The sequence below is a fragment of the Littorina saxatilis genome, linkage group LG2, assembly GCF_037325665.1.
Source record: "Littorina saxatilis isolate snail1 linkage group LG2, US_GU_Lsax_2.0, whole genome shotgun sequence".
Taxonomy (NCBI): domain Eukaryota; kingdom Metazoa; phylum Mollusca; class Gastropoda; order Littorinimorpha; family Littorinidae; genus Littorina; species Littorina saxatilis.
Genome location: NC_090246.1, coordinates 81,353,297 through 81,368,611, shown reverse-complemented (window position 1 = coordinate 81,368,611; position 15,315 = coordinate 81,353,297). Strand labels below are relative to the sequence as shown.

At 40.9% G+C, this 15,315-nt stretch overlaps 2 protein-coding genes across 9 annotated transcripts in view; both read right to left on the bottom strand.

The window, feature by feature from the left end:
• Positions 1–11,239, bottom strand: part of LOC138959870 (solute carrier family 15 member 1-like) — a 67,756-nt gene extending 56,517 nt beyond the window's left edge. For 2 of the 6 annotated variants that reach the window (XM_070331518.1, XM_070331524.1), the window contains exons 1-8: positions 11,208–11,239; positions 10,614–10,711; positions 9,007–10,015; positions 6,530–6,558; positions 6,056–6,149; positions 5,402–5,543; positions 4,826–4,903; positions 3,713–3,812 (exon numbers count right to left, since the gene is read on the bottom strand). In XM_070331518.1, coding sequence (XP_070187619.1) covers positions 3,713–3,812; positions 4,826–4,903; positions 5,402–5,543; positions 6,056–6,149; positions 6,530–6,558; positions 9,007–9,973 — 1,410 coding nt within the window. In that variant the 5' untranslated portion in view covers positions 9,974–10,015; positions 10,614–10,711; positions 11,208–11,239. The other 4 variants (XM_070331521.1, XM_070331520.1, XM_070331523.1 and 1 more) reach the window with 4 other exon arrangements.
• A 2,168-nt stretch (positions 11,240–13,407) lies between these two features.
• Positions 13,408–15,315, bottom strand: part of LOC138959869 (uncharacterized) — a 49,073-nt gene continuing 47,165 nt past the window's right edge. For all 3 annotated transcript variants that reach the window (XM_070331515.1, XM_070331517.1, XM_070331516.1), the window contains one exon: positions 13,408–14,987. In XM_070331515.1, coding sequence (XP_070187616.1) covers positions 14,914–14,987 — 74 coding nt within the window. In that variant the 3' untranslated portion in view covers positions 13,408–14,913. The remainder of the gene's footprint in view (positions 14,988–15,315) is intronic.

Here is a 15,315-nt window from a genome sequence, read left to right as displayed (position 1 = left end):
CAACTACTACCCCGCTCTTCTTGTCAATTTCACTGCCTTTGCCATGAGCGGGGGACTGACGATGCTACGAGTATACGGTCTTGCTGACAAAATGGCATTGCGTTCAGTTTCATTCTGTGAGTTCGACAGCTACTTGACTAAATATTGTATTTTCGCCTTACGCGACTTGTTTTTTATATTTAGTCAAGTTTTGACTAAATATTTTAACATCGAGGGGGAATCGAAACGAGGGTCGTGGTGTATGTGTGTCTGTGCGTGTGTGTGTGTGTGTGTGTGTGTGTGTAGAGCGATTCAGACTAAACTACTGGACCGATCTTTATGAAATTTGACATGAGAGTTCCTGGGTATGAAATCCCCGAACGTTTTTTTCATTTTTTTGATAAATGTCTTTGATGACGTCATATCCGGCTTTTCGTGAAAGTTGAGGCGGCACTGTCACGCCCTCATTTTTCAACCAAATTGGTTGAAATTTTGGTCAAGTAATCTTCGACGAAGCCCGGACTTCGGTACTGCATTTCAGCTTGGTGGCTTAAAAATTAATTAATGACTTTGGTCATTAAAAATCTGAAAATTGTAAAAAAAAATAAAAATTTATAAAACGATCCAAATTTACGTTTATCTTATTCTCCATCATTTGCTGATTCCAAAAACATATAAATATGTTATATTCGGATTAAAAACAAGCTCTGAAAATTAAATATATAAAAATTATTATCAAAATTAAATAGTCGAAATCAATTTAAAAACACTTTCATCTTATTCCTTGTCGGTTCCTGATTCCAAAAACATATAGATATGATATGTTTGGATTAAAAACACGCTCAGAAAGTTAAAACAAAGAGAGGTACAGAAACGCGTGCTATCCTTCTTAGCGCAACTACTACCCCGCTCTTCTTGTCAATTTCACTGCCTTTGCCATGAGCGGTGGACTGACGATGCTACGAGTATACGGTCTTGCTGAAAAATGGCATTGCGTTCAGTTTCATTCTGTGAGTTCGACAGCTACTTGACTAAATATTGTATTTTCGCCTTACGCGACTTGTTTTATATTTAGTCTAGTTTTGACTAAATATTTTAACATCGAGGGGGAATCGAAACGAGGGTCGTGGTGTATGTGCGTGTGTGTGTGCGTGTGTGTGTGTGTGTGTGTGTGTCTGTGTGTGTGTGTAGAGCGATTCAGACTAAACTACTGGACCGATCTTTATGAAATTTGACATGAGAGTTCCTGGGTATGAAATCCCCGAACGTTTTTTTCATTTTTTTGATAAATGTCTTTGATGACGTCATATCCGGCTTTTCGTGAAAGTTGAGGCGGCACTGTCACGCCCTCATTTTTCAACCAAATTGGTTGAAATTTTGGTCAAGTAATCTTCGACAAAGCCCGGACTTCGGTATTGCATTTCAGCGTGGTGGCTTAAAAATTAATTAATGACTTTGGTCATTAAAAATCTGAAAATTGTAAAAAAAAATAAAAAATTATAAAACGATCCAAATTTACGTTTATCTTATTCTCCATCATTTGCTGATTCCAAAAACATATAAATATGTTATATTCGGATTAAAAACAAGCTCTGAAAATTAAATATATAAAAATTATTATCAAAATTAAATTGTCCAAATCAATTTAAAAACACTTTCATCTTATTCCTTGTCGGTTCCTGATTCCAAAAACATATAGATATGATATGTTTGGATTAAAAACACGCTCAGAAAGTTAAAACAAAGAGAGGTACAGAAAAGCGTGCTATCCTTCTTAGCGCAACTACTACCCCGCTCTTCTTGTCAATTTCACTGCCTTTGCCATGAGCGGTGGACTGACGATGCTACGAGTATACGGTCTTGCTGAAAAATAGCATTGCGTTCAGTTTCATTCTGTGAGTTCGACAGCTACTTGACTAAATATTGTATTTTCGCCTTACGCGACTTGTTATGTTTTATCCTGTTTGGGCCTTTTTACATTTAGTCAAGTTTTGACTAAATGTTTTAACATAGAGGGGGGGAATCGAGACGAGGGTCGTGGTGTATGTGTGTGTGTGTGTGTGTGTGTGTGTGTGTGTGTGTGTGTGTGTGTGTGTGTGTGTGTGTGTGTGTGTGTGTGTGTGTGTGTGTGTAGAGCGATTCAGGCTAAACTACTAGGCCGATCTTTATGAAATTTGACATGAGAGTTCCTGGGTATGATATCCCCGGACGTTTTTTTCTTTTTTTCGATAAATACTTTTGATGACGTCATATCCGGCTTTTTGTAAAAGTTTAGGCGGCACTGTCACACCCTCATTACATTTAGTCAAGTTTTGACTAAATGTTTTAACGTAGAGGGGGGAATCGAGACGAGGGTCGTTGTGTATGTGCGTGTGTGTGTGTGTGTGTGTGTGTGTGTGTGTGTGTCTGTCTGTGTGTGTGTGTGTAGAGCGATTCAGACTAAACTACTGGATCGATCTTTATGAAATTTGACATGAGAGTTCCTGGGTATGATATCCTCAGACTTTTTTTTTCTCATTTTTTTGATAAAATAATGTCTTTGATGACGTCATATCCGGCTTTTCGTGAAAGTTGAGGCGGCACTGTCACGCCCTCATTTTTCAACCAAACTGGTTGAAATTTTGGTCGGGTAATGTTCGACGAAGCCCGGACTTCGGTATTGCATTTCAGCGTGGTGGCTTAAAAATCAATTAATGACTTTGGTCATTAAAAATCTGAAAATTGTAAAAAAAAATGTTTTTTATAAAACGATCCAAATTTACGTTTATCTTATTCTCCATCATTTGCTGATTCCAAAAACATGTAAATATGTTATATTTGGATTAAAAACAATCTCTGAAAATTAAATATATAAGAATTATTATCAAAATTAAATTTTCCAAATCAATTTAAAAACACTTTCATCTTATTCTTTGTCGGTTCCTGATTCCAAAAACATATAGATATGATATGTTTGGATTAAAAACACGCTCAGAAAGTTAAAACGAAGAGAGGTACAGAAAAGCGTGCTATCCTTCCCAGCGCAACTACTACCCCGCTCTTCTTGTCAATTTCACTGCCTATGCCGTGAGCGGTGGACTACGAGTATACGGTCTTGCTGCGTTGCATTGCGTTCAGTTTCATTCTGTGAGTTCGACAGCTACTTGACTAAATGTTGTATTTTCGCCTTACGCGACTTGTTTTTCAATTAAATTGATTGAAATTTTGGCAAAGCAATCTTCGACAAAGGCCGGGGTTTGGTATTGCATTTCAGCTTGGTGGCTTAAAAACTAATGAGTGAGTTTGATCATTAAAAATCGGAAACTTCTAATTAAAATATTTTTTCATTAAACGATCCAAAAACAATTTCATCTTATTCTTCGTCATTTTCTGATTCCAAAAACATATACATATGTTATATTTGGATTAAAAACAAGCTCTGAAAATTAAAAATATAAAAATTATGATCAAAATTAAATTTCCGAAATCGTTTTAAAAACTATTACATCTTATTCCTTGTCGGTTCCTGATTCCAAAAACATATAGATATGATATGTTTGGATTAGAAACACGCTCAGAAAGTTAAAACGAAGAGAGGTACAGTAAAGCACAGCGCAATCGCTGCCGCGCCAAACAGGCACGTCACTTTCACTGCCTTTTGCACTAGCGGCGGACTACGTTCAGTTTCATTCTGTGAGTTCCACAGCTTGACTAAATGTAGTAATTTCGCCTTACGCGACTTGTTTTTCTTTACCTGGTCTGGAGGAAACTGGTCACCGCCAAAGGTGACCACACACGGCTTGATGCCACCAGTGCCCACGGAGATCAAGAAGAGACCAAGCATTGGCCCAAAACTGAAAAAATAAAGAAGCTTTGCAAAGCCTGGAACCAATGTGTATAACAATGTTCCGGGTATTGGTAACATTCACAGAGTGTTCAAATACCCCAATCCAAACAAAAACGTCTAAATGCCTACACAGGCATCATTCAGAATGACAGGCAAAGTCCTTCCCGTGAAAACTGTGGGGCTCATCATCTCGGATCTGGCCAGGCTGTACGTGTGATAGAAACGCCCCTCCACTTGGGCACATACCAAAAATCAACATCCTCACTCATTCCTGTGCAGAATGAGAACGTTTTGATGAATGGATTTTGCAGGTTTGTTTGTTTGTTTGTTTGTTTGCTTAACGCCCAGCCGACCACGAAGGGCCATATCAGGGCGGTGCTGCTTTGACATATAACGTGCGCAACACACAAGACAGAAGTCGCAGCACAGGCTTCGTGTCTCACCCAGTCACATTATTCTGACACCGGACCAACCAGTCCTAGCACTAACCCCACAATGCCAGACGCCAGGCGGAGCAGCCACTAGATTGACAATTTTAAAGTCTTAGGTATGACCCGGCCGGGGTTCGAACCCACGACCTCCCGATCACGGGGCGGACGCCTTACCACTAGGCCAACCGTGCCGGTATTTTGCAGGTTGACACTAGCGTACATTAAGAACTTATTGTTCCCCCCTCCCTCCCACCACCACCAAAACAAAAACACAGTCTGCATACAGAGCACACAGGCTGTTGATTTGTCCACATGGAGTGGTGGCCTTGTTTCATATATATATACAACCATGGCCAGATCTGGGAGGATGAGTCGAAGGATTGACATGGGAATCATTGAGCCTTTAAAGTATACTTTCATCTCCAGATTTACTTCTTCTGGGATTGAAACAGATAAATAGATAACCAGAAATACTTTTGCCCCATGAGTCATGTATTATGAAACCAAGATAATGACCATTGAGCTGCTAATTAATCTAATTAACTGCCTGAGATGCAAGCATGCAGTCTCACATGGAAGGTATACTCACAATTGAGGTGGCGGAAAGGAAGAGATTGCTAAAATCACGCAGCCCAAAGTATACACTACGGATACGTACAAAATGGTTCTGAAAATAAAACACAAATATTACCACAGCGGAACAAATCAACATGAATGTCTGGAGATACGGGAAGCAACGCGTTCACAATTGATTAAGCAGAACAAGGGTTTTGCAAATAACATTGTATGTCTCACCTTCAAAACTTATCGACGATTCTGATTCCTCTTCTTCTGCGTTCATGGGCTGAAATTCCCCATGACCCTCGTGTTTTTGGGCAAGTGGGTTTTTGTGAGAATGTCCGTTTTCGCCTAGCCATTTAGGTAGTCATACTCCATTTCGGAGGGATGCACGCTTGGTATTTTCCTGTATCAAACTCTGACATGGACTTTAAGGATCTTCTGCCCGCGTACTTGGTTTGGGGCCTGTGTTTATTTGATACATTATCCTTATACTATTACTTACCCTGATATGAGAACATTACTACTTAACATTTAGTAGGATCCTCTTTCTACATATTAGCTTTCACGGACGAGTTTATCTAGCAAGATACAAATCTGTACGTACCTATATCTACCCAGATGTCCATCTGCGATAATAGCTCCGATGATAGGGGAGGAGTATGCCAGACAGCTGAAGATGTGAAAACAGGCGGTTGCGTCGTTTCTGGCGATTCCCAGCCAGCTTGTCAGGTACATCACGAGAATTGCTGTGAAAGTGGACAAGAAAGGAACTTTATGAACACTGAATGCTATGCTCCAACAATGGATGCTGATAATGGTGTGAACCGGACATAACTGTGTTTACCGGTAAGAAGTATCAAATACCAGAAATCTTATCGGCGACCAGCTGTGCATACCGGAAGGTATTTCTGTTGTTTTTTTGTTTTGTTATAACTTTCGGATGATGTTTTATTTGACCGGTTCCATCCTGACAAATTTGATGTGATTGCTGTGTTTTACAATTGATTTAAATGGCCGGCGTAGCCAGGGTGTGTGTGTGTGTGTGGAGGGGGGGGGTGCAAACCGGTGTTGGATGGATGTACCCATCCTGAACTCAGGTCAAAATGAGTTCGGCTCATTCTCAACTGGCTATAGCCGTGGAGCGATGCTTATCAGAATGGGATGTACCCACTTCAAACACCCAAACCCAAACATCCACCCCCCCCTCCTTCCCCCTGGCATTCTAGTTTAGAGTATCACGAACATTATTCAGACTTACATCGTAAGCCATAGTAGGTGAACCTCTCACAAAACTCTGAGCCAAGAATGAAGTAAACACTTGAAGGATAAGGCGAATCTGTGGAGAATATGTTCTGAAACAAAAGCAGCAAAAATGAGAGAAAAAATCATCATCATCATCATCATCATCATCATCATCATCATCATCATCATCATCATCATCATCATCATCATCATCATCATCATCATCATCATCATCATCATCATCATCATCATCATCATCATCATCATTCCATCATCATCATCATCATCATCATCATCATCATCATCATCATCATCATCATCATCATCATCATCATCATCATCATCATCATCATCATCATCATCATCATCATCATCATCATCATCATCAAGTTTTCGCTGTCTACCGTGGATGCATTTGTATCATAGGAAGTTGTGAAGTTTGACATGCAGTCAATGAAATTCAAGCTTTAAAAGAAACAAACATACTCACAAAGGCGTTATTCCACTGAATTTTCTTCCCTGAAAAGCAAACGTAAGATTTTACAAGACAGACAGTCAGTTATTGAGAATGAAAAAGCATCTTCACAATCTGTAGACCGTTCCAGTAACTGTTGGATTTTAATGATTGCTTTTACGTTAACCTTTTTTCGCTTGGTATCTAAAGGACGTTTCACATATTCTCATTTCTCTCACCCAAAAGAGCATGTTTATGTCATCAGAACAGCCACGTTTCCATTTATGGGCAGAATATACATGCGCAGTTTCAGCGGCACCGACGACGCACTGCCTATTATTTTTTCCGCGACAGGGATTATGACGAGTACTTGGCCTGTTATCCTTTCATGCAACGTGTAGCGGGCGGGGATAATCTGCAGTGCGTCGTCGGTCCTGCTGAAGTTACATATGTGAGCGGAGCCCCTTAGCGGCGCGACGGCGACAAAAACGCGATGCCGCTAGCGAATTTCGCCGTGAGTGTTTCCATTAAAAGCGGCGCGGCAGGCGAATTTGTGTTCGTTCTGGCTTGACCTCTTCTGATAAATCGGTCAAAATCTCACACAACCATGCCGCAATTAAGAAAAACTATATTTGAAGCTACTTATGTTGGTTAGAAAATTGTAAAGGCGAGGAATGTAAGAAAAGACCTAATTTATTTCAACAAAATGCTCAAAAAGCGGAACGAACCCGGTGCCTCTGACAACCTTTGAAGAAATTCTTGCTGGACTGTGTGCAGCTCAGGGATTACATGTATATCTGACAAAAAAATAGTCAAAATAGACTATAAACCTGGTTGTGGAGGGTCTTCGAATATTTGGAAAGACTTAGACCGCGCCCACTTTGGACGCAAAACCGCGCGGCAGCAATTTGCCGCCAAACCGTCGCGCGGCACGTCGCCGCCGCGCCGCCGTCGCGTCGCGCATATATCGAAACACGCGTTCTTTGTTACTACTGTTGCGATCGGTTTTGCCGCTGCTGCCACCTCGCCGCAACCATCGTGCCGCCGTCGCGTCGCTAAATGGAAACACACCACGCATGCATACAAAGAGTCGTTTAGGTTGAAAACAAGTTTTAAACATGTATTTACACAAATATGATAAACTAGAAATAAAGAAAATGCATACCAAGACAGGGTTCAGGCCTGGGAGAAAAAGACAACGAGACATCTGTCCCTCTCAACCAAATTCCGATATATGGAACATAGTGAGAAGCATGAGGAAGCTTAGGCTTCCTGTACATGTTTTTGTCTACAGTTGAAAAATGGTGCAATACATATGGTGCCATCTGAGAATGTGCCGCTTTATCGTGTTATGTATGTGTGTGTGTGTGTGTGTGTGTGTGTGTGTGTGTGTGTGTGTGTGTGTGTGTGTGTGTGTGTGTGTGTGTGTGTGTGGGTGTGTGTGTGTGTGTGTTGGCGTTTGTTGACATACCTCACAAAACACAAGTCCCTTATCGTATCGAAGGACCGGCACGGTTGGCCTAGTGGTAAGGCGTCCGCCCCGTGATCGGGAGGTCGTGGGTTCGAACCCCCACCGGGTCATACCTAAGACTTTAAAATTGGCAATCTAGTGGCTGCTCCGCCTGGCGTCTGGCATTATGGGATTAGTGCTAGGACTGGTTGGTCCGAGGTCAGAATAATGTGACTGGGTGAGACATGAAGCCTGTGCTGCGACTTTTGTCTTGTGTGTGGCGCACGTTATATGTGACCCTCCACCACGGAATGAGTCGCATGTCACCTTTGCATGATTTTCATATTTTTACATTTTCCTAAAGCGTTTTGTATGCTCTATCCAGTGGTGAAACCCGTTTTAGAAAAGAGCGCGAGGTGACATGCGACTCATTTTGTGGTGGAGGGTCACATAATTATGTCAAAGCAGCACCGCCCTGATATGGCCCTTCGTGGTCGGCTGGGCAAACAAACAAACAAATCGTATCGAAGCCAAGGGTTACCCCTCAGTCTACGTTTTTAGAACGTTCCTTCGAAATCCGTTGTTCGGTCTTCGGAATGATTAGCTGTTGCAGCACGTTTCATTGTAAGGTTAGGTTGTCGTGCGGGGCAGCTGAAATGAATTCTTCGCCCGACCCTGCCAAAATCTTACCTTTTTTTTAATTAGGCCATATTTCAGGTGTGGGGCTGTATTTCCTGGGATTGCTCGGCTGTTGTGGTCGCACAGACACACATGAGAGCGAGATGATTGAGTGTGCGGGATTGGCTGCATACAATGCACTTGAAATTGAATAGCCAATCACAGCGCTTTACGCAAGCTAAGTAATCGCAGTGTGCCGTTTGACGCACAGAAGGAAATTGTAATAGGACATTTTCAGATTTAATGCGCCAATGGCGCAGGGCGCACCACTGAACCGAACCCTGCCAAGTTAAAACATGAATACATCAAGAAAAAAAGAAAAACGTTTGAGAATACAAAAGCGTGTAATGAAAATGAGCACGAGAACATTACAGACGAATGTTACCTTCCTTATCTCCGTTTGTCTTTTCCTTCGGTGGTTTGCCCTTCTTCTTGTCTTTGCCCCCTTTCTTGCCCCCTTTCTTGCCGGGACCTTTTGACTTCTTGGAACCTTTCTTGTTACCTCCCTTTTTCTTCTTGTCGTCCCCTCCGCTTTCTTTTCCGTCCTTGCCCTTTTTGGCATCGCCCCCCTCCTTTTTTGCATTGATGTTTACGTTTTCTTCATCACTGTACTGCTCATCGTCGCTGCTAGCATTATTAGAAGAATCGTAATATGATGATGAATAGTTCCCTGATTCGTCCACCTCAACACCGATTGATATACTGCCCACCTCATCACCGGCGGATGTAATTTCTTTCTCCCCTGCTAAAGATGTAATTTCGGTCTCATCAATAAGGGATGTACTGTCGACCTCGTCACCAGTAGAGGTATCCGCCAATCTGTCGCTGATGGCTGTACTGTCTACCTCATTGCCGACTGACGTAGTCTCAACATCGGTGTCTGTATCAGTATCTTCATCGGTAAAATCGCTGGTGTCACTGTCATACCCCGTCTCCGGCAAAAGAAGCCTTCGCTCATCAGTCGAGTCTCCAGAGGTTGCTTCATCAGACGAGCCCAGAGTAAGGAAGGAGTTGTTAGCCGAGGTGTCCAGCTCCTCCCCGCTGCTTGGGGATGCACTGCCGGATCCACTTTCTGCGTCACTTCCCTCAGTGTCGGAGGTAACACTGCGGGCAGTGCTGTTATTGGCATCTCCATACTCATCATGCACGGGGATGTCTACCACGAATGACTCAGTTTGCTCCGAATACTGACTCGACCCATCTCTTCGCCTGAAGGCGCGAGTGGAACTGTTTGTGGACAGCAGTGAGTCGTGGCTGACCGGCGGCCAGAAGGGATTGCTGACCTGGAAGAGGCTTCTCTTTTGGTGCACTGAATTTACATTTCGTTTGGCACCGTCAGCATTGTCACTCATCCTGAGGACATGGCGAAAACCTCCATACTCAGCCACTCATAGCTTTTGTTCAAACAGAAGAGGTTTCCAATATTTATATAAGGCCTAAAAAAAAAATAGGTGTGGTTACGGTAACCCGACCTACCCTATTTTTAGGGGCCGACCCTATAACTTTTTATTACATTTGTAAAAAAAAAAAAAAAAAAAAAAAAAAAATTTTTTTTAAAAAACAGAGTGCACAAAACGCAATGAAAGCGAACGCGCTCGAGTCGCACACTTATTTCCCTGTCAAGTAGATTTAATTTGTACACATTAGAAAAAAAAGTTTTAAAAAAAAGTGATTGCCTACCTTCCTACCCTATGTTTTTTGGCTATGTTACCTTAACCACACCTATTTTTTTTGGCCTAAGTCTGGCATATCTGGTCTTGCCAAGGAAATCTGTTGTTATCAAATGTGATGTTCCCTCAGTATATGCCTGAGAATGGGGGTGCACATGTTTGGAAGAATAATTCATTATGTCCTATAACTTGAGCGTTGAGTGTTGAGACGTGTGAGAACACGAGTATACACGCTAAAAATACAACAACAACACACTAGTGGTCTAATAGAGATCAAGGAGGCAGACAAAAACAAACGCTAGATGTGCTAGAGTCTGCTAACCATCAAATCATTTCACCGCCATGCTGACCGGTTGTTAGACATGAAACAATCCATCTTGTTTCTTGGGATTGAACTCTCCAGGTGCTTATATCATTCAGCTGAAATGAGAAACGAACAAAACAAAAAGCATTGCAGGTTTGTTCCAAAGGCCTTACAATCTAAGTTAGATATGGAATCACAACCATCAAAATGATGGTGTTTATTTTTACACGAAAGAAGAATTATCCAAACCTGAAGCAAAACCAATAAATCTACGCTGTTGCCTGTGTCAGGTTTAGTCTTTTCCTTCTTTTTCTCCTTGAACTTTCACAGATTATCGTGTGATTATCACAAAACACAAAGAGAACGCCAAAATCAAAAGCTCATTGACTGATTGAGTCATGGATCTAGATCTAGTTACAGACTCTTGTGAGAATCAATTATAAGTTTCCGTTTCATTGTTTTGAGTGAATCGCTCAAACTGAAAGTCCATCCTCACTTTTATAGTCCCGAAACCACTCGTCTTCTCACGCCAAAATGTTCCAAAACAATGATTCAGCTAGAACATGATCAAAATAAAACTTTTCGAAAAGATTGCCAAAACTGTCGACCTACCGTTTAGCGTCAAGGTGGTGACGTCCCTTGTACGTATGTGTTGGAGTAACCTCCCATATTTTTGCACTGATTCCCATGAGCTACCGAGGACTCCTGGTGCTCAGAACTCGTTGGATTTGTGATAAGCTTTTTCTTCTTTCCTTTTCGTTTTTAAATGTGGTTGTGTTGCTTTTGATGTTGTTTGAGGGTGTGTTTTTTTCTCCCTCTGTTTGGATTACGCATTATGTGTTAGTTAGTTTGTTTGTTTGTTCCAGCGATAAAGGCCTAGGCCTACATGCAGTCTCTGAATTATATATATTTCTGCGAAAATGAAAAAGCTGCAATGAGGTGCTACCGATACCTGGTTGGAAAAGGAGGTGTGGACCGGGATATTAGGGGAGAGGGGAATGAAGTGTTACGAACAACTGATTTGAGCTCAGTATTATATATTGTGAGTGGGCTTTCCTTGTTTAAAACCAGCCGTGAAACGTTTTGCTCAATTCTTTTGTAGCCGAATTATTAGACACATAGTCCATTAAATATCTTCACTATTCATTACAACAACATTAAATACAGAAACATTCACAAATGGTCCATATTAGGAGCCTGGGCGCCCAATATGGACCAGTGAAGAGGCCTTCACTAATCACTGTAAAAAGCCCCCATATAGGCTACTTCAAAATAACATGATACAACTTAATGTGTAAGTCAGATTAACCAAAATATCTTTTAGATTTATCTGTTTCGGGTTGATGAGAGCATTATTTGAAGCACACCAGGAAACTAAAGAAGCTTATCCAAAACAGAGTGAAAATAAATGATATTATCAACTATCACGAAAAGAAAACTATTTGATATATTTATTTGAAATCTCGAGGGCTAGTTATAAGTAATTTTTAGCAAGCTTCTTAATGAACTAATGAAATTAGCCTTTAGCTTTTATTTTCTTCGATTTGTTGAAGGTGGTCCATATTAAGGGACACCCACATACTTTGATATTTTGCTATTATTTTTTGTCTGCAGTAGAAACTCGGGGTCAACACTGCTAAATGTAACACACTGTCTTAGCTGTCATATACAGCAATGTGTGTGTGATAACAGCTTTGGCTGTGGACAAAAACGAGTCCGTTTTAGGCGGCAAATTTAGAGTGAACGCTGCCAAAAGTGATAAAAATAAAAAATAACAAGAGGCGAAGCCTTCAAGGCTCACGTAAGAAATCGACAAACAGTAACACAAACTCAATAACTCCGTCACACATACACACACACACACACACAGTAAGCATAGGTGAAACTGTGCAAGAAAGCGAGACGTACACTGGATCTGCCAACTAGTCTCGACCCGCTCACAATAACAATGACCGAGACTTTCAGTAATTCCTTTGCGTGACGTCTAACCCTCCTACGTCATAATGTGACGTCTTCAAATAGTTTCTATCACACACGTCAAACACTTTTGACCGAGACGTAATCTTCTTATGCGAGCTTTATCCATAGACTCGGAAATGTTAAAGTTTCTATCACACACACACACACACACACACACACACGCACAGACAGACAAAGTTTATCATCGCATAGGCTACACTTACGTGAGCCAAAAAGCCTAACGGATTTGAGGCTTGTGTTTCTGCAACTGTTTTGACATGTGCAAGTTATCCGGAGAGGGTGAATACAGCGAATGAAATAGTTTTGAGCGCTCTAGCGCCGTTAGTTTGTCAGAACAGGAGGTGGTCCATATTAGGCGCCGGTCCATATTAGGAGCCCTTCCCCTACAAACACACACACACACACACACACACACACACACACACACACACACACTCACACACACATATATATATACACACACACACACAACAATCCCACACGTACACATACATCCCCACATACATCCCCCCGTCACACACACACACACACACACACACACACACACACACACACACACACACACACACACACACACACACATACACGAGGACAGACAGAGACGGAAACAGGCAGACAGAGAGACAGAGATAACGAGAAATACAGTGACCTAGACAGACAAACAGACAGATGGACAAATGGACAGAGATATGGAGAGAGAGGAAAAAGACACACTCACGCACACACACAAAACACCCAGCCACACACACACACACACACACACGTTCACACACACACACACACACACACACACACACACACACACACACACACACACACACATAGAGAGAGATCGAGTTTTGCAAATGTGTATTCAAAAATGCAATCACATTGTCATGATTGTAACATGCATACTATAAAGACTAAGAAACAACTTGAAAAACCAAGTACAGCAAAAAGTCTTCAATTTAAAAAAACAAACTAATTAACAGAGAAACCTGAACAATATAAAAATAATATAAAAATAAGTTTAATAATTTTGAGAAAAAAAAGACTTTTGCGTTAGTCTGCCAATAAGCGGAATCTAAAAGAACTACCAGAGCTTTGTAAACAGAGCAATTTACAAGCATGTTTTTCAATTTAAATATCAAAATATAAACGTCACAAATAAGCCTTGACAAAAACTATGTTACAGTTATGATGATTAGGAAAACTTTTAAAATGATAAATGATTTCACGATTTGCATTGCACGTCTTTTCACTTGAAATTTTGTTCATTAGGGCATAACTCAGCTGAAAGAAAAAACAAAGCAAAGTGTGGAGGAGAAGAAGAAGACAACTAAAAAAATAAATAGCACTGTCATATCACATCATATTGTTGATGTTGATCAACGCCCTGTCTTAATAAACATGTTCGTCACTTTACTTCATTCTTTGGATTGTAAGGAATTATGGACAACTTAACAATAAAACGCCTTCCATCTCATTTAGAATATCCGTTCAACCATTAATATTGCAGCTAGTACACAACTCATGCTTTTCTTGTAAAAGCCTTGAAATATGGTATTCACTCTGAAGAAAATGAAAATCGTCAAACAATCACAAAGGCTCATTTTTTTCTTAATCAAATACAACACAATCCATACATGTTTAAATAACATTCCAAATTTATTTCGTGAGCAAAGTCAGTCTGTTTAACTAGCTTTGAAATAACTACGCAACGGTGTTGACTACATAATCAAAATATAAGTCCAAGACAGCTTTGCAAAGGGCTCTAGAAGGGAAAGTCATTGAACCGGAAGTGAATAATGTAGGGCCTCGATCTCGTTTCCAACCAGCCCCGGAACGCTGCTGTTTTGCTCAAATCATGGGTTGGCATAAGTAATGCAATGTAGACCAAAAAGAAAAAAGTTCCATGTTAATGCACAATGAAAACGAATATTGAAGTTTTCTTATCATATCTTATATTTGTTTTATCTTAACATTGATTCGAACACGGTTACCAAAAGCCAGCTCAGTGTTCTGTTTTGTCACGCAGACACCGTCATGTTGGGAACATACCTATTTCGAAGCCAATACTTGGTGTAACCTTTCTCTCAAAACTGAGCATTGAAGTGATTCAAATATCGTGAGGCCTGGCTCCCCTAGTGCAAAATGGTCACTAAAATCAGCTTAACTCAAGCATATTTCCTCGAAATTGATTTTAATGTTATAATTCAAGAAGTTATTTCTACATAACGGTTTTAAGAGTACAAACTTATTGGGATCATGTTTATCTTTCAGCATCTCTTTCGTTTGGATTTGTTTGTTCAAATAACTCGCTGGTTAAGACTGTGGATTGGCGGGAGGGAGTTTCAGATCAGCACATCAGGAAGGCGAGGAGAAGAGTCACCAGCAGAGAAGCCATGTTCCAGCTGACAGTCATATCAGCACCTGCAATCACCACACAATAACAGAACCGTAAGTGACAATAGAATATGAGTCAGAAATGAAAATAAATAAAAGGTAAATACAAGATCATTAAACGTTCCAATAACTTACCATCCTTGGCTGTTTTATTCTGACACAATCTAAGTTCGTAGAAAAAACAAAGAAAACAAGAAAATGGCAGATGTCCACACAATCGGAAGGAAAACAAGTCATCAGCGCGCAAAACGACATCAGCAGTTAAATCAGATGACGATGTTGGGAAGTAACTCCGGTCCGGTTTCATAGGCGGTGGATCAGAGTCGTCCCCTTCTAGGTGAGGCAAGAGTGTACA